The sequence below is a fragment of the Phyllostomus hastatus genome, unplaced genomic scaffold (genome assembly GCF_019186645.2).
Source record: "Phyllostomus hastatus isolate PE091 unplaced genomic scaffold, TTU_PhHast_1.1 phas_contig_159, whole genome shotgun sequence".
Classification (NCBI taxonomy): Eukaryota; Metazoa; Chordata; class Mammalia; order Chiroptera; family Phyllostomidae; genus Phyllostomus; species Phyllostomus hastatus.
Window position 1 is genome coordinate 3,625,380 of NW_025333640.1, and position 17,424 is coordinate 3,642,803.

A 17,424-nucleotide genomic window follows, 5' to 3' on the forward strand; every position below is an offset into this window, starting at 1 on the left:
TGTCACAAGGGCTGTGTGTCACTCTGGGTCATCTGGAGGTGACTGCTGGTCACCATGGGCCCCTAGATAACTGCAAGGCTGTTAGTCACTGGCACACACGTCCACGTGGGTGCCCACCTCTCTGCACTGAGGATGCGGGGACCACAGTGCAGGTCTCTGACGCGCCGTGGTTGCACAGCTGCAGGGGACAACGTTCCCAGACTTTGCAGTTCCGGCACTCACAGCGTGTGCTCCTTGATTGCTTCCCTTCAAACCTGAGCTCTGAGAACCAGGCCTTGGAGGTGCTGCCGCAGTCCCCCTAGCAACCCAGAGGCTGCCTGTGGCAATTCCCAACACCCCACAGTTGTCCTGTGGCCTTTCCCTACCCAGACACCCTCTGGATAGGCAGGAAGGACCATGAAGTTGGTCCCTCAGCAAAGGGGCCGGACGAGAGCTGGTGTAGCTGTGTGTCTGGGACTTGTGACTGCAGGCATGTTTTTGCTCCTCATTTACCGGACCCCTGCCATGTACAAGGGCCTGTACTGATATTGGGGGAATAAGACAAAGGGAGGTGCCTGCTGGCACATTCACCTGTGTGCTGGTCTGTCATTGTGAGCCCCCGTGCTCCAGCATCTCCACATGTGTACAGCAGTATATGTTTGGGTGTTCGGGGGGCAGGCGTTATAGGTTGAATTGTGTCCCCTCAAAAGATGATGAAGCCCTCCCTGACTGGTGTGACTCAGTGGGTTCTGCAAACAGAAAGGCCACCGGTTGGATTCCCGGTTGGGGTCCATGCCAATCCATGACTAGTCCCTAGTACATGCCAGGGTTGCAGGCCAGGTCCCTGGCTGGGGGCATGCGAGAGGTAATCAACTGATACTTCTCTTATATGTCGATGTTTCTCTCCTTCTCTCTAAAATAAATAAATAAAATATTTTAAAAAATTAAAATCAGGGCTGGGGGGAAAAGGCAGAAAACTGTACTTGAACAATACAATAAAAATGTTTAAAAAATAAAAAATAAACAGATTCTGTAATTGACAAAAAAAATAATAAAGTTGGCCCCGGCTGGTGTGGCTCAGTGGATTGGGCACCGGCCCGTGGGCCGAAAGGTTGCTGGTTTGATTCCCAGTCAGGGCATGTGCCTGGGTTGCGGGCCAAGTCCCCTGTAGGAGGTGTGCTAGAGGCAACCACACATTGATGTTTCTCGCCCTCTCTTTCTCCTTCCCTCCCGCTCTCTCTAAAATAAATAAATAAAACCTTAAAGAAAAGATGATAAAATCTCTGCCCTCTCTCACCTGTGAATGGGACCTTATTTGGAGTTGGTATCTTTGCAGATGATCGAGTTAAGAGGCGGTCATGAGGAAGGGCGGGCTAGGCCCCGATCCAGTACGACTGGTGTCCTGAGAAGAGGACCTTTGGACACAGAGACACACCGAGAGGGCAGTCCACGTGAAGACACAGGAGAACAACAGCTACACGCCAACGAACATCAGAGGCCACCGGCAGCATGGGCAGCCTGGAGATATCTTCCCTCAGGGCCTCGGAGGATACCAGCCCTGTCTACACCTTCATCTCGGATTCCTGGCCTCTACAACCGGGACCCCTCAGCCGGTGGTTCCGTGTTACGGCTGCCCCAGGAAACCCATTCAGTGGGTATTCGGGAGGGTGAGAACAATAGCGTGTGCGTGTGTGCGTCCATGCCTGTTTGCAAGTCTGAGTACCTGCAAGTACCTGAGTACCTGCGTGCGTACACATGGCTTTCCATGCCCACTGCTTAGAATAAACAGTCCTCGAGCCACCAGACACAGCTGCTGCCTCCCTGAAGGTTAGGCCCTGGGGCCACTTCACTTGTCCAGGAGATGCTGAACCTCCTGTAGAACCAGCATCTCTCAGTTGGGGTGAAGCGGGAGGGGTGGAGGTGGAGGGAGTCACGGGACCCAGCTGGTCAGGAGTTCCGGGAGCTCAGCCTCACTCTGGGGACTTGAGGAATTTGAGCCCAGCCACATGCACACATGCATGGCCATGAGCCCCCACAGTGGCACAGATCTTCGCTCGTGAACCCCGGCTGCAAGGAGAGATTACAGACTAGTCCTACTTAGAAGCACACAGGTAGACAGGCAGACACTGAGTCCAGGGTGGAAATTATCATAAACAGTCGAATACCAACTCACATAATAACAGCTACCACTCTAGAAGGCTCCCCACTGTTCTGAATGCCTGAAATATTTTCACTGGTTCGATGTTCACAACAGCCCTGAGAGGTGGTCACTCCCACCAGACTCCCCATTGGACAGGTAAGGAGACTGAGTCCAAACAGGTGGAGCAACTTGCCAAAGGGCACGTGGCCAGCCGCCTCCACAGGGACCGGTTCTAGCTTCCCTGTGCTGGGTTGTGTCACTGTATCTGGCCAGGACCCAGCCCTTGGCAGGCCAGCGTGTGTCCTTTAGGGACAAAACAATCTGTCCTGGGGAAGGAGGTCATTGATGGGTCAATCCCTAGTTGTAAATGACTCGGGTCTCATTTATGACGTGCGACCCAGGTCCCAAACCCTGAGCTCTGCCACTTGGGGCTGGGGTGAGAAGAACAGACCCTCTTTCAACCCTCTTGGAGTCTGCAGCCTCACACAGGACACAGGCGAGAAGCTGGTGACGGCAGCACAAATATGTCATTACAGATGGGGGAGGTGCCAGGGCAGAGTTGGACATAGGCTCCAAGGGGACTGTCTGGAGGTCTTCCCTGAGGAGGAGACAACTGATGAGACCAAAAGGAGAGTAGGATTTTGCTTGGGGGATTTTGAAAGGTGTGGGGGAGGGTGGGGGAAGTAGGCAGCAGGATCAGCATGTACAGCCAGGAGGTTAGAGGGCCAGGTGCACAGGCAGTGTCCGGGAGCAGGTGTGTGTGGGGGGGTGCTTGCTGACTGGAAACCGTGCTCGTGACTCAGCGAGTCCTATGCATCCTGTCTGCACAGGAGGGTGCTAATGCACACACACTGGGGGCCACAGATGCAGGCCCTGCGGGTGACACATGCTACCCCCTGGGTGAACCCCCAAACACTGAGTAAGTGAAGGCAGCCACAGAACATAGGATTCCACTGACGAGAAAGGCCCAAAACAGGCCAATCCACAAAGACAGAAAGTGGGCTCATGGTTGTCGGGGGCTGGGGTGGAGCTGGGAGTGGATTGCTCATGAGGTTTCCTTTTGGGATGATGGAATGTTCTAGAACTAGCTAGTGGTGATGAGTACATAACTTTGTGTAGTACGCTAAAAATCACTGAATTACCCTTTAAAGGGGTGAATTTTATGTACATGAACTACTTTATGGTACATATCTCCATTATATATAAGTATGAATAAAGTCCTAACTCTGAATCATACAGGCCTTGACTTTTGGCCCCTAACTCTGCCACCCTCCAGCTGTGTGACCCTGGGCAAGTGGCTGCACCTCTCTGAGCACTTGTGTTCCCTTTCTGTCAAACGTAGGTACTAACTGTCTTGTAGGGTTGTGGCGAAGACGGAGAAACAGCAGAGTGGAAGGGCTGGCCCAGGGACCAGTCAGTGATTTTTATATTGCTCCTCCCAACACTGCTGTCCTCTCTCTGTCTCACCTCTGGCCCGTCATAAGGGGTCCCCAAGTCCAGGGATGTGCGACATGCTTCATGACATACTCACAAGGCCATCTTCCCTTCCCCAGGCAGAGAGGGTTCAAAGAAATAGCTACAATCCTATAAACCCTTGATGCCTGGTGTATTTACACACCAGTCACCATGTGGGTGATTCTGTGTCCACGTTTGCATGGACATGCATGTGGACATATGCTCAAGAGAGGCAGTGTGTCTACAGAACAGGCGTGGAAGGGTAGCTCAGAGAAGCTAAGCAGCTGGCCCTAGGAGATTAGGATGCATGGTGCACCTGAGTGGGTGACAGTGTGCATGGCGTTTGGGAAGCTTAGTGCATGGCTCCAGGTATGCGTACATCTGCACAGAAGGATGTGTACCTGCATGAGAGTGTAGGGGTAAGCAGAAGCAGCATGGGTACTCCAAGGTGAGCACGCACCCCAGCTACCCCAGCTAGGGAAGCATGTTTGCCTACCTCCTCCTCATGAGGTTGCAAAGCCCCCAGTGGTGGGAGCCCAGGGCAATCACCTACAGCCAGGCCTGAGCCCTGATAACCTGTGGCAAGTTCTTCGAGGCCCAGAATGAACTCTGGTGTCAGAGGGAGGAACTGGGGGTGGTGCGCTCTGCTCATTCCATCACTCTGGGTTTTCCCCAGGGGCTGACTAGCCAGCTATCCATAGTGCAAGACTCCTGGCCTCTACTCTGGGCCTCAGTCTCCTCTTCTGGAAAATGGGACAACAGCACTATCCTCATGCGGCTGCATCAAGGTTAAAGATATTTGTAGCCAGGGAATAAGTGCTGTTATTAACTCAGCAAAATACAGCATTTGAAGCTGATTTCTGGACATCCTCGGGTTCAGTCAGGAAACCTCAATACTGTTATTCATGACAGCAACAATGAGACAGTAATAGTAATAGTAATGGGAGAACCACTCATAGGAGCCACGGCCCTCCGCGTGCGTGCTGATGCTGCACACAGATTTCGGGGTCCGGGGAAGTCAGACCTCCCCCTGAGCCTTCACTGCTCCACCTGCAAACCAAATATCCAAAGTTTAAATGAGACAGAAGTGGGGCAGGGCCAGCTGAGAGGCACTGGAGCCTGAGGCAAAAGGAAAAATCAGCAATGTTGATCTTATCTTGATTTAAAATTTAATCAATCACGGAGCTTTCTTTCTCTTGTTTGGGGGAGGGAGGTGGGTACATTTGAGTTTATAAAGTAGCACTTAAAAATATTCTTTATGCCCTGGCTGGTGTGGTTCAATGGGATGGGTGATGGCCTGCAAACCAAAGGGTCACTGGTTTAATTCCCAGTCAGGGCACGTGCCTGGGTTGTGGGCTGGGTTCCTAGTTGGGGCATGTGAGACACAGCCACAGATTGATATTTCTCTCCTTCTCTTTATTAAAAAAAAAACAACAATAAAAATAGTCTTTATATTGCTGACTCAATTTTTGGAGGCTGCTCTTCTAAATTTTGCACGAAGGCCTTGCCCTGGTCCCCACTGGCCTGGCTCACAGGACAGCTGCGAGAAGATTAGAGGTGATTTTGGACATGCAGGGGTGTAATAGCACTGATAATAGTAGTATTAGTAATACTGGTGAATCCTTTTTATACTTCCTACATAGGAGGTGCTGATCAAAGGAATATATGTTTCATTGGACCTCAACAACCTCTGAGTAGGTAGCATTATTATCCCCATTTTGCAGAGAGGGAAACAGGCACAGAGAGGTTAAGGAATTGGCCTCGGGTCACACAGCTGGAGTCTCACCCATTCCCTATATTTCCTTGGGGCCCAGAAGCCTGGGGTCTTGCCCCTACTACACTGGAGGCCTAGGGATGAGAGGGTCAAAGGTCACTATGCCCTTCTGGATGGTCAGGGTCACCATGCGGACAGAGAGGCCCGGGCCAGCCAATGGGTGGAACCAGTGGGGATATGCTTCCCTGGGAAGAGCTGACCTGGCAGGGAGAGCCTGAGTTCCAGGCCCGGCTGGGCTGAGCTTTGTCCCTGCTAGTACCACCCCCCAACCTCAGGGGATCCCTCCGCCTCTCCTCCCCCCTCTCCAGCTCCATCTCAGGGATCTCCCCCATCTACCCTTCACACACCCTTGGAGTACCCTTTCCATCCTCTGGGGGCTGAAGTCTCCCCACTCCTCTCTCTCATCCCCTACAGGGATTTACTTCAGCCCCCTCCCTTAGCCGCTCTGGGTCCTCCCACCTCCCCCCAATAACTCTTGTGCTACCCACTCCATCCCTGCGGGGCTTGGGTCCCTCCTCTTAGAATAGCCCCACCCTGTACACAGGTGTTTCTCTGTTCCTCCACTCAGGTTCCCTATTCACTCAAGGTTTCGTCCCCACCTGTGCTTTCCCTTCCTCCTAACCCTTGAAGGAATCCCGCCCCTAGCCCTCTCTGGGACTTCCCCCTCTTTCTTTCTTTCCCTCCTCCCTCAAGGGGCTCCCCCAGCCCCATGACTCCTGGGGGTTGCCGGGGGTTTTCCTCACACGCCCACGTGGGCTAGGTGGAAAGGTCTCGGCCTGTGGTTGGACACCCCCCCTCCTTCCCCTGCTGCCTGCCTCCACCGCCCCAGTTCTCAGGCCAGACCGCATGGCATAGAGGAGGCAAGGCTGCCCAGGCACCAGCCCACCCCTCCAACTGAGGCTGCTCCCAGCTCCCAGCCCAGGGCAGGGGGAGCCAGCACAGTAACTGAGGGAGAACAAAGAGGCAGCCGCCCCTACAGTTTCGGTTTAGAGGCAAAACGCAGTAACGTGCCAAACCCAGCTGGGCCAGGAGCAAGACTTCCTGCAGTATTTTTCTGCTTGTAGATTTTAGTTCAGGGTGAAAAAAGGTGTGTCTTGTTGTTGTTGTTGTTGTTTTGTTTGTTTTAATTTAGTGCAGTGAAGAGGCCCATTCTGGTAGGGAGAAGGCCCAGGAGGTAGGCACACCCTGGGAGATCACCAGAAGTCTTCCTGCAAGATCCAAGCCAGCCCAGAGGTATCTCTGAGGCAGCCTTGCTGTGTGGTCGCAGATGCCCCCCTGATCTCTCTGGACCTTGGGCTGCGGTGGTGCCAGGGCAGGCGGGGGCTCCAGTCCCCCCCACCCTACGTCGTCTGTTGTGCCCAGAGCTTGGGGTTGGCTCCAGCACAGCCTGTAACAGCAGTGGCACGGCGGCCAGGTTTCGTAATAAACCGGTCTTTTAATTGCTACAGGGCAGGAGGAGGGAGAGAAAAAAAGGAGGCAAAGATTTGTTGGACTTGGGTGGCGCCGGCTGCAGAGAGAAGAGGCACTGTTTTTGCGAAGGAGCCTGGAGCTGCTAACAGGGACTTAAGTAACATTTCCTGGTGAGCCTGCAGAAGGGGTTGGGGGCAGGGCTGCTGCAGTGTGTTGGGTGGGGGGGCGGGGTCCCGGTCCCTCTCCAAGGCAGCACAAACACAAGAACTCAGAAGCTTTAGAAATTTATTACAAGGCCATCATCTAGAAGTAAAATAGATGTATGCATCTGTAAGCTTCCGGTCTCTCTCAGTGGTTCAAGTCACAGTGCAAGTAACAAAATAGATTGTCTATTTAGTTTGCAAACTGGGAGTTCATGGGTACAGAGCAACATCAGCCCCAGTTCCCAAGTTCCAAAGTTTAGTCCTGGCGAGGGTTGCAGACCCTCGTCAACCAAGGCCTGTTTGAAGATGTCAGTTCCAGCCTCAAGAAGGGTGGGGGATGCCACTGGTCTCACCCCACCCTGAAGTGTGGAGTCCAGGCCCTTCCCCACTGCAGCTTCTGCTCTGTCACAAGGCCTGAGCTCCAGGGTCCCCTCTCCTTCTGGCCTGAGTTCCCCTCTCCTCCTCTCACGGTGGCCACCACTGGCGCTGTTCCAGGCTCACCGCCCAGGGGGTGGCCATGCACTCCCCTCTCCTTGTCTCCAGTCTCCAAGGATTCTGCCCCCAATGGTCTCACGGGTTAGTTTGTTTTGGGGGTTGTTCTGGGGGGGAGGGGGGTCAAATATTTATTTTATTTTTTTTCCCGGCAGCAACTCCTCCAACAGGTTCTGATGCTGGGAGGGGTCTCAGCGCTCCTGGAGGGAAATGTAGGGGACCCACTGGTTGTTCCCCCGGCTCTCTTCACAGTAACTGGCTACCTCCACCAGGCTGTGGCTCTTCCAGGCATCTGTGTGAGGGTTCTGTGGGAGAAGGAAAAGATGGGTTTCAGTGGGAGCCCCAGGAGTGTGCGGGGAGCCTAGCCTCCCTCTCCCAGGGCCCCTGTGGGGAAAACAGGCTGGCTCAAAATAGCTTGCTGGGTGACGAGGCTCGGATGGGGCTGTCCACGGGACGTGCCTACGTGCCTAGCGTAGCTAAGCACTGAGCTGGTGCAAGACTGGCCAACTCAACTTTGTTGACAAACAAAAGCCCAGGTGCGGGGGTGGGGCAGACCCAGTGCGCCCAGCTCACCGTGACCAGGAGGCAGTGCAGGTCTCGGGGCTCAGTGGTGCCTTGGGTCTCCGCTGGCTCCCCCAACAGCTGTGCCAGGCGTTGCATGCCAGACACCCGGACAATGTTGATGTCGTTGTCACAGCAAAAGGACTGAATGAGCGTGAAGTGGATCTGCAGGGCAATATCATCCTCCTCTTCCTCGTCAATGGCCAACAGGCACAGGACCACACTGTCAGGGTCACTGAGAGAGCCAAAAGAAGGGGACAGGTCAGCTGGGGGCCTGGGAAGGGGCCACAGTGCACAGGGGAGTTTGCAAAAACGAAAAGGAAGTGCAGGTGTGCAGGGGACAGCTGTGTGCATGCAGCTGGAAGGGTAGGAGGAAGACAGACAGTTCAAAGTACTAGGGAAGGTAAGGCAGGAAAATAATGAGGTTGTCTGCAAATCATGCAGCCTCAGGACACTGCAGCCCCCTGCCCCCACCGAAAGCAAAGAGGTTCAAGCCCTGGCCAGGTAACCCAGTTGGGTAGCTCAGTTGGTTACAGTGCCATCCCCATACACCAAGGTTTCCTTTCGATCTCCAGCCAGGACACATACAAGAAGCAACCAACGAATGCATAAGTGGAACAACAAATTGACATTCCCCCTTCCTTTCTCTCTCTCTAAAAATCAACTTAAAAAAAAAAGCCAGAGTGGTTTTCTAGTGAGAACTCTTGGAGAGGCCCCAGCCCCGTGCAAGAGAAGGGTGCAGCAGAGAGCGTGCAGAGCGGAGGGGGGTCCCCACCCGCGCCCAGCCGGGGGTTGGGGTCTGACTCACACATTCATCAGCTTGGCCGACTCGTACACCCCCACGGTGAGGCGGTCCTGGCGCTGCGCAGCCACTAGCAGCTCCTCCACCGCGGCGCTCACCGTCTGCATCCTGGGGTAGGGGAAAAGGGGGTGAGCTCCCGGCCGATCACCAGACCCTCGGGTCCCCGCCTGGCCCGGACAACATCAGTCTACTTACTTCTGTGCTGCGTTGTCGCACGCCACCAGCTCTTCCAGAGTCATGTTGCAGTTATAATCCACAGTGAAAAGCAGCCCACGACAGTCCCAAGGGAGAAAATGCAAAATCCAAAGCCGGAGAGCCCAAAACCTTGCTATGGAACCCGAGCGCTCGGAAGGCAGCGAAATCCTCCTGACAGTAGGAAAAAGCAGCGAAATCCACAGCAGGAATAATCCAGGCGATCTGACGCCGCCGCCGGCAGCGGCGCCTTTTAGAGGCTTAGCAAACAGGGGCGTAGCCTCAACTTCCACTCGCCCCGCCCATTGGCTAACGACAAAGGCGATTGGTTTGAGGCGGGGAAGGGGAGGGGCTCAGCGCTGGGGCGTCCCACGTGGGGGCAAGAGCAAGGAGGAGGGCGCGGGGTTGCGTGAGTGCCAAGAAAAGAAAAAAAGCAGAAGTTTTTTTCTCCTGATTTCCCGGCAGCCGCGCCGCGTTTCGGGGCGCGCGCGGGATTTCCAGCGCGCGAGGCGGCCCGGACTTTCGAGGGGGGCCTGGAATCCCCTCCCAGTCCCCCGGAGAATCCCCGGCCTGCGCCTTCCCAGGTTGTGCTAGGGTCTTGTAAGGGGAGAAGATTCTGCTTGCAGGCTGATCCCTCCCGGGTGATGGTGGTGGGTTTCCCGAGGCTGCGGGACCCTTAGGCGATGAGTGCCATAAGTTCTCTGGGCCTTTGTGTCTCTACCTGTCTAATGGGCAAGCAATGCTGGCCTCCTTGGGTTGGAGGAAGCGTTAAAAAAAAGTGCACAATAAGCGCTTAATTAATTGTGGTGGTCGCGGGAGGCAGCCTCGAGATCCCCAATTAGGGGCTGCGAAGATCCGCCTGTTTCCCCACCTGTCCTACGGGAACGCACTCTGGCCTCATTGGGTTGCAGGAAGCATTATATAAAATAAGGGGTACACAGTAAGCACTGAATAAATGTCACTAGGTGGTCGCGGAAAGCCACCTCGAGGTCCCCAGAAGCAGGGGCTGCAAAGTCCTAGGCGCCCTAGTAACGAGCCATGGCGCCCTCTTCCCACTCGAGGAGATTTTCAGGGTAGGGCGTGCGTCTGAGGCTCTGGTCTTAGTGCGCTGTACGCCCCCTGCCGGCGTCTCGCGTTCCATCATTTGACAGCACCTGGACACCTGGCCTGGGGAGAAATCAAGGTCGGAGAGAAAGCCTGGGGAAAATGGTTCTTGCTTGCTCAGCACACTGTCACCTAGGGTCCCCTTACAGTGATGGTCGCCACTTTTATTTCCTCCGTCTGGGGTGGGCGCTGATTTGTATTGAGTATGTAGTGTACCAGGCTCCCTGTATTATGGCTCATTTAATCCTCAAGGACCCAGGAAGCAGGGGTCACACTTTATCTGCACGGTGCAAAAGGGGAAACTGAGCCTTGGTGAGGCTGCCGCTGCCTCAAGCCTCCGTGTACTTATTCTTGGAGCCACACGTGTGCACCAGGAATCAGTGCACGCAGGGACTGTTTCTCACAGTCTCCCTGCGAAGGCAGTTCACGAGCCAGGCGGGCAGGCTCGCGGGGGACTGTCTCCCACAGGCGATCGAGGACTCCCGGGTGACTCACAGCTGTGTCCCCTCCCCGCCAGCCTGGGGTCTGGCCTCAGCCCCAACTCTCGGTTCCCGAGACTCCCCGGCTCGCGATTCAGCTGACGCATCGCAACGCCTCCTCACCACCCACCTTAGAGCCTCAAAAGGTCCCGGGCACTGAGAGGCGTGGCGGCGCCACCTAATGGTCGATCTGGGTCTCTGCGCCCAAAGCCAGGAAGAGATAGACCAGCTAGGGCGGCTGCGGGGGTGAGGAGGGCTGGGACTCCGATGACAGTGCAATATTTTATATACGCAATACTTGACATATGCATTTAATAATATCCTAATGCAATATTTTATTTTATTGATTTGAGAGAGAGAGAGAGAGAAACATTGCTTTGTTGTTCCACTTATTTATATGTGTTCATTGGTTGTTTCTTGTACCTGCTCTGATTGGGGATTGAACCTGAAACCTTGGCCCTTGACACCTGGGGACGTTGCTCTAACCAACCGAGCTAGCCAGTCGGGGCTTAATGCAATATATTTTTAAAAAATCAATACTTATGCCCCCCAAAAAACCCACCCGTGATGAACAAAACATCAAGATTTTAAACTGTAGACAGGACTTAAGGGAAGGCCAGAGAGGTAAACTGTGCAGGTGCAGGGTCAGATCCTGTTTATTTACAATTTTGATTTTTTAAGTTTATCGTGGATTATTTTTTGCATCGATTCCGATTTTTTTTATTATTGCATGAAAATACCTAGATGACTAAGTTTTTTGGCATCACCTTAAATTTTGCTCGTGAAGCTAACACCTCACTCATTTTCCCCTAGGCCCAGCCCTAAGGATGTCCCTGCCTACCCCAAGGACAGGTGACCCATGGGCCCCCCACAGGAGAGTGTGTGAGGCAGGGACTTGCCTAGGCAGAAGAGCAGGCATATCCACTCCCACCTTGCAAATGAGAACCCATAGGGTAATTACTCTTTTTATTAATGTTGCATTGCATTGCATGTATTAATAAGAACACACGTTTACTGAGTGCTTACTACATGGCAAACATTTTGTAAGCAGTTTCTACATCAGTGCCCATGATAGCACTGGTGTGATCATTCCAGGTTTGCCAAGGAAGGAACAGAGACTGGGGAAGACAGTGTTATTGGCTCAAGGGCGCAGAACTGGAGCCTCCTAGGGATATTCCCAGACACTGTAGGTATTCCAAGATGGGGGAGGATGTTAGGACGGGATGTTTGGAGTCTAGAGGGAGAGGGCTGGGGAGGGATGTGGGTCAGGGAGGTCAGACGGGTGAGACAAAGCAAAGTGAGCCCTGAAGGACCAGTATTTGTTTTCCTGACAGAGGGCACAGCCCAGACAAAAGCTTGGCCTCTGTGGAAAGATTGTTATGGCTGATGCAAAGGAAGGACCTGAACACGATCTTTGAGGCCCTGCTTTGCCCTCTTTAACTGAGGACAGCAAATTTTAGGCACAAAATTTAAGGGGGCCCCCCGAAACTCACTGTTAAGATATTTTTTTATTTTCACTCTGTAAAAGTAAGAATTAATTCACATACCATAGAATTCATCCTTTTAGAGTGTCCAGTTCAGTGTATAGTCACAAGTTTATGCAACTGTCACCGCTAGTCCAGACAGAGATCATATTTTCTATGTGATGGTTTGAATGAAAACAAATGTTACAACATCCACGATGATGGAATATTGAAATTTCCCACCAGAACGGATCAGTAACGGCACCACATCAGGCCCTACGGGAGCCCAGGCCAAAAGGAAAAACACGTATGATTGATGCTATCTCAATTTTATTTAATTTTGAAAATGTCTCCAGCATGAAAATGTTCTTGTGCATGCATTTTTAAAAATTGCACTAAAATATGATCTTTTATCATGACTGAGTTTTTGCCTCACACTAGTACATGAGCCCTGCTTCTTGGGACACCCTGTTTTTAACCCCAGTCCCCTATGAGCAAACTTGGGGGGTGTTCTCAGTGGACAGAGGGCAAACCAAGGCTCCAGGAAGTTGGGGAGTTAGTCTGCCCAGGAGGGAAAGATCCTGGGTTCCCTCCCAGGGTGGTAGCTGGAATGTGGATTATGGATCGGGACCTGGGAGGGACATTTGAGAGAGGTGAGTGCAGAGTTAAGGTCCCTTTCCTTATAGGAGATGTCATGGACCTAAATGTTTGTGTTCCCTCCAAACTCATATACTGATGTCCTAACCCCCAGTGGGATGATTTTAGGAGGTGGGGCCTCTGGGAGGTGACTGGGGTTGGATGAGGTCATGAGGGTGGGTACCTGGGGTGGGACTGGTGGCCTTATAAGGAGAGGAAGAGGAATCAGTCTCTCTCCACCATGTAAGGATGCAGAGAGAAAGTGGCCCGTCTGCAAATCAGGAAGTAACCCTCACCAGGAACTGACCCTTGATTGTGGACTTCCAGCATCCAGAAGTGGGAGAAACAAACGTCTATTGTTTTTTTTTTTTAATTATTTTATTTATTTATTTTTAGAAAGAAGGGAAGGGAGGGAGAAAGAGAAGGAGAGAAACATCAATGTGTGGTTGCCTCTCACGTGGCCTCCACTGGGGACCTGGCCTGTAACCCAGGCATGTGCCCTGACTGGGAATTGAATCAGCAACCTTTTAGTCCGGCACTCAGTCCACTGAGCCACACCAGCCAGGGCATAAATGTCTGTTGTTTAAGCTGCCCACTCTATGCCATTTCGCTATGGTAGCCTGAGCAGTCCAAGATAGGAGGAATATGACAGGCTGAGGTAAGGAGAATGGGGGGGGCAGACAGAGCCCCCCAAAACAGCACATGGGAGAGGGTAGGGGTGACCAAGGATCCATCTGACTGCCTGGGTTTGCATTCCAACTTCCCTCCCAACCAGCAGCATGAGCTTGGGCATGTCAGTCTCCCCATCGCACCCTCGTGCCTCGGTTTCCCCTTCTGCAAATTGAAATCATAACATTATCCAGGTTGTTCTGAGCATGCAATGAGTTCATTCTGGCCCATACTTAGAAGACACTGGCCCAAGCATAGGAACCACCCAGTACATGGGGCTGTTATCTCACTAGTAGACATTAATTGAAGATCTCCTGGATGGTGATCCACAGCTACTTCAGGGGGAGTAGTTGGGTGGGCTTCTCTAAGGAGGTGACCTTTGAGCTGAGACCCAAGTGACATGAAAAAGGCTTGGGATACCGTGAAGGACTGTGCTCCAGACACCACACCTGCATGGGCTCTGCGGTGTGCCTGTACCTGGCACATTTGGGGAGCCCCCCAGGAGGCCCAGGTGGCTGGAGCAGGGTGAATGAGGAGAGAGTGGGAGCAGGGGGTCAGGAAGGCGGACCTGGGCAGCTGTGGGGAGGGGTCTGGATTTGACTCCGGATGTGCCAGGAAGGCACTGGCCTGTGTGAAGCAGGGGCCAGTTTGGCCGCTGACATCATGGCTTTTGTTTTTTTCCCAGAGATGAACAAGAGGGATTCCTGTCCCCAGGGAGAGGCTTCCTGCAGGAGCTGAGTCATTATCTGAACTTTGAGATGTTGGTGATACAGGGTGGGCTGGCAGGAGGTGGAGATGACACACCAGGTGCAGGAGGTGGCAGGAGAAAAGAAAGGCGAGGAGGCTGGGCAGCCAGGCATGGGGTTGTGGGGGCTCTGCTATGATGACGGGCTCACCTGGTTCAGATCCTACCTCCACCATTTACAAGCTGTGTGTCCTTGGATTGGTGACTGAACCTCTGTGAAACTCCTTCTTTTCATTGGAAAATCAGGTTGTTGAAAGGATAACCAAAAAAACAAACTCGCAAAAAAAAACCCCTAAAACAAAAAACGTGACCTGGGCTGGGCTTAACACAAAGTGCTCCCTACACCTTCCCTATTGTAATTGTCTTAAAAGACGCTTGAAGCCACGCCCCTCCCTCCCTGGACAGCCACGCCCCTCCCTCCCTGGACAGCCACTCCCCCTCTGCTGGCTCTCCCTGCAGTGCCCAGAGCTCCACTCCTAGAACCTGTCTCACAATGTCCTTCCCCTGCTCATATACCACTGGCAACCTTTTCCTGTTGTCTTTCAAATGTGTCAGGCACGTCCTACCTCCAGGCCTTTCCTTTGCTGGTTCTCCTCTCTGGAAACCCTTCCCTATCCCAAGTCATCTTGCCTCTGTTCTGTCCCCGCTCTTGGTGGGGGGACACCTGCCATATAATTCACATACCCCCACCCACACATTTTATAACCCCCTTTTCCTTCTTAGCACAGATCACCATTAACATACTAAACATACTATATGTTTTACTTATTCATCATAATTATTATCTGTGCCCCTCACTGAAATGTCAGCTCCACCAGGACAAGGATTTTGTCTGTTTTGCTGAGCTTGGTATCACTGGTATATAGTAGTTGCTCAATAAATATGCTGGTTGAATGACTGAATGAGTTCCAACATCACTCTGAGGGGCTCCACATTATGTTCAAAGGATATAGTCCAAAAACAGAGAGAGAGGAAGAATCATGACATAATGCACAACGTATGCCGAAGGTTATATTTAACTAGTGAGGGAACCAGAAAGATGTCACCATCAGTTTGAAGAACTCAAAGAACCACCCATTTCTAGGCAATCAGGACACAGAAATGAATTTGCTTAGTAGGTGCACATTTTTATAGAACAATCCACAGTTTTTGGTCAGATAATTTCTGTCTCTCCAGATGCATGGAATTCAGCTAACAGCATGTTTTGAGGGTACAGTTCCAGTGAGAGTGCTGTTGCTTCAGACACCGGCTTTGGGGCCCCCCGGGACCAACCTTTCTTCACACCAGCTGGCTGAAAATTCAGGGGGTCCCCACAACCACTCTCATGCTCAATGATTCACTAGAACGATGGAAAACTCAGGGAAGTGCTTGGCCGCAGTGAGTCTCAGAGAGGGGGCGGGGCAGCGCACAACAAAACCCCGCAGGCCGCGGGGAAGTGCCTGCAACAACAAGAATTTGTTCTTTCCTGATTCCGGAGGGAGGTTTGAGGTCACGGTGTTGGCAGGGCTGGTTCCCTTAGGGGCTGAGGGAGCATCTGTTCCAGGCCCCTGGGGGCAGGGCGGGGGGTGGGGGGCGGCCGGCAGGCCTTGGTGCCCTTGGCTTGTAGACAGGTGGCTCCAGCCGCCGCCTCTGTCCCCAGGAGCCGTCTCGCTGTAAGTCTGTCTCTTCTCTGTGTCTTCACGTGGAGCTCTCTCCTCCGCACCCAGATCCCCTCTCTTTATGAGGACCCCGGTCCCGCGACTAGGGCCCACTTTCACCCAGATGACCCCATCTTAACCAGCTGTATCTGCAAAGACCCCGTTTCCAAACAAGGTTCCATTCGCAGGTTTCCAGGTGGCTGTCGGTTTGGGGGGACACCATTCAGTTCATCACAGGCAGTAAGAATCGGGGGCTTCCAGGTGGAGGGAGGCCACACATGCAGAGGGATCAGCCAGCAAGAGCAGAGGGGCCTGGGGTGTAGAATGGGCTGGGTGGGTCTGACCCTCACACCTACCTCCTCTCCGACACCAAATCCATTGGCTGTGACCCAAAAACAGATCTCAGATCGACCCCTCCCCGCATCCTTTGGCCAACCACCGGCAAGCCCACCCCTAACACATGTGAGACCCACAGCCAGACTCCAAGACGGCCACAGACCCAAGGCTAAGTATTCAAAAATCACCCATCAAATAACAAACTGCAGAATGGAACACATTTTACAAATGCTCCAGGGGATTATCAATGGCTGCACCTGGGCCACAATAAGGTGCCGCCGCTTCACGCACTAGGACGATCAGTGGCTGCACCTGGGCCACAATAAGGCGCCGCTTCACGCACTAGGACGGTCCCAGGAGAGACAGGTAATGATGAGTGCTGGGAGGAGGGGTGACGTCCTCCGCTGGCGGGAAGGTAAAGCAGTGCAGCCGCGGTGGGAAAGTCCAGCAGACCCTCCAGGGGATGAACACAGAACTACCATCTGATCCAGCAACGCCCTTCCTGTCTACCCAAGAGAACTGAAAACCTACATCCACACAAAAATGTATTTGCAAATGTTAATAGCAGCAATATTTACAATTTCCAAAAAGTGGAGACAACTCAAGTGTCCATCAACTGAGGCTCAGAGGCAGAAGCCAGACACAGAAGACCGTGCAGTGCGTGGTTCCAGGTGTGGGGACCATCCGGAGCAGGCACACCCGCAGGGACAGGACGTGGGCATCTGGTCGCCAGGGGCTGGTTGCCAGGGAGGCGCGTGGGGAGTGGCTGCAGATGAGAACAGGGTCTCCTTTAACTGTGATGCAAATGCCCAAAGATTTGCTGTGGTGATGGTCGTACAACTTTAGAATAGGCGAAAACCACTGAATTATTAATTTTAAAGGATGAATTGTATGGTATGTGAACTGCATTTCAATAAAATTGTTAGAAAAAACCATGGCTGCCATTCATGGACCTTCCTCCCACTGGCAGACCAATTTCCCCTCCTGTCCATCTGGGCTGGGTCTGTGACAGCTTTGACCAATGGGGCACAAGAGAAGTGACACCCTGTCGGCTTTGGACTCAAACTTCCAGAGGACTGGCAGTGTCTGTCCGGCTCTCAGTGAGTCCTGGGATGCCATATTGAGAAGTTCGACTGTGCCGCAGGAGTGGGCACGGGAGAGACCCTAAGGTCACACAGAAAGGGAGAGGGCCAGCTGAGGCCCCAGGCTGACCAACAAAGCAGCTTGAAGCCCCCAGCCCAGACACAAGCAGGACACTACCCAGCCATTCCCATCAACCCACAGTAAGACATGGGAACTGCCCTGCTGAGCCCTGCCTGCATTCCTGGCCCACAGAGTCATGGGACG

General features: G+C 53.0%; 1 protein-coding gene across 1 annotated transcript; it reads right to left on the reverse strand.

Moving 5' to 3' along the window:
* Positions 1-7,026: 7,026 nt before the first annotated feature.
* On the reverse strand, positions 7,027-9,243 carry GADD45B (growth arrest and DNA damage inducible beta). Its single transcript, XM_045831323.1, has 4 exons — positions 9,012-9,243; positions 8,823-8,924; positions 8,027-8,249; positions 7,027-7,758 (listed from the first exon to the last, which is right to left on the reverse strand). The coding sequence occupies exons 1-4, from the start codon at positions 9,053-9,055 to the stop codon at positions 7,645-7,647; spliced, it is 483 nt and encodes a 160-aa protein (XP_045687279.1). The 5' UTR covers positions 9,056-9,243; the 3' UTR covers positions 7,027-7,644.
* Between the last annotated feature and the right edge of the window lie 8,181 nt (positions 9,244-17,424).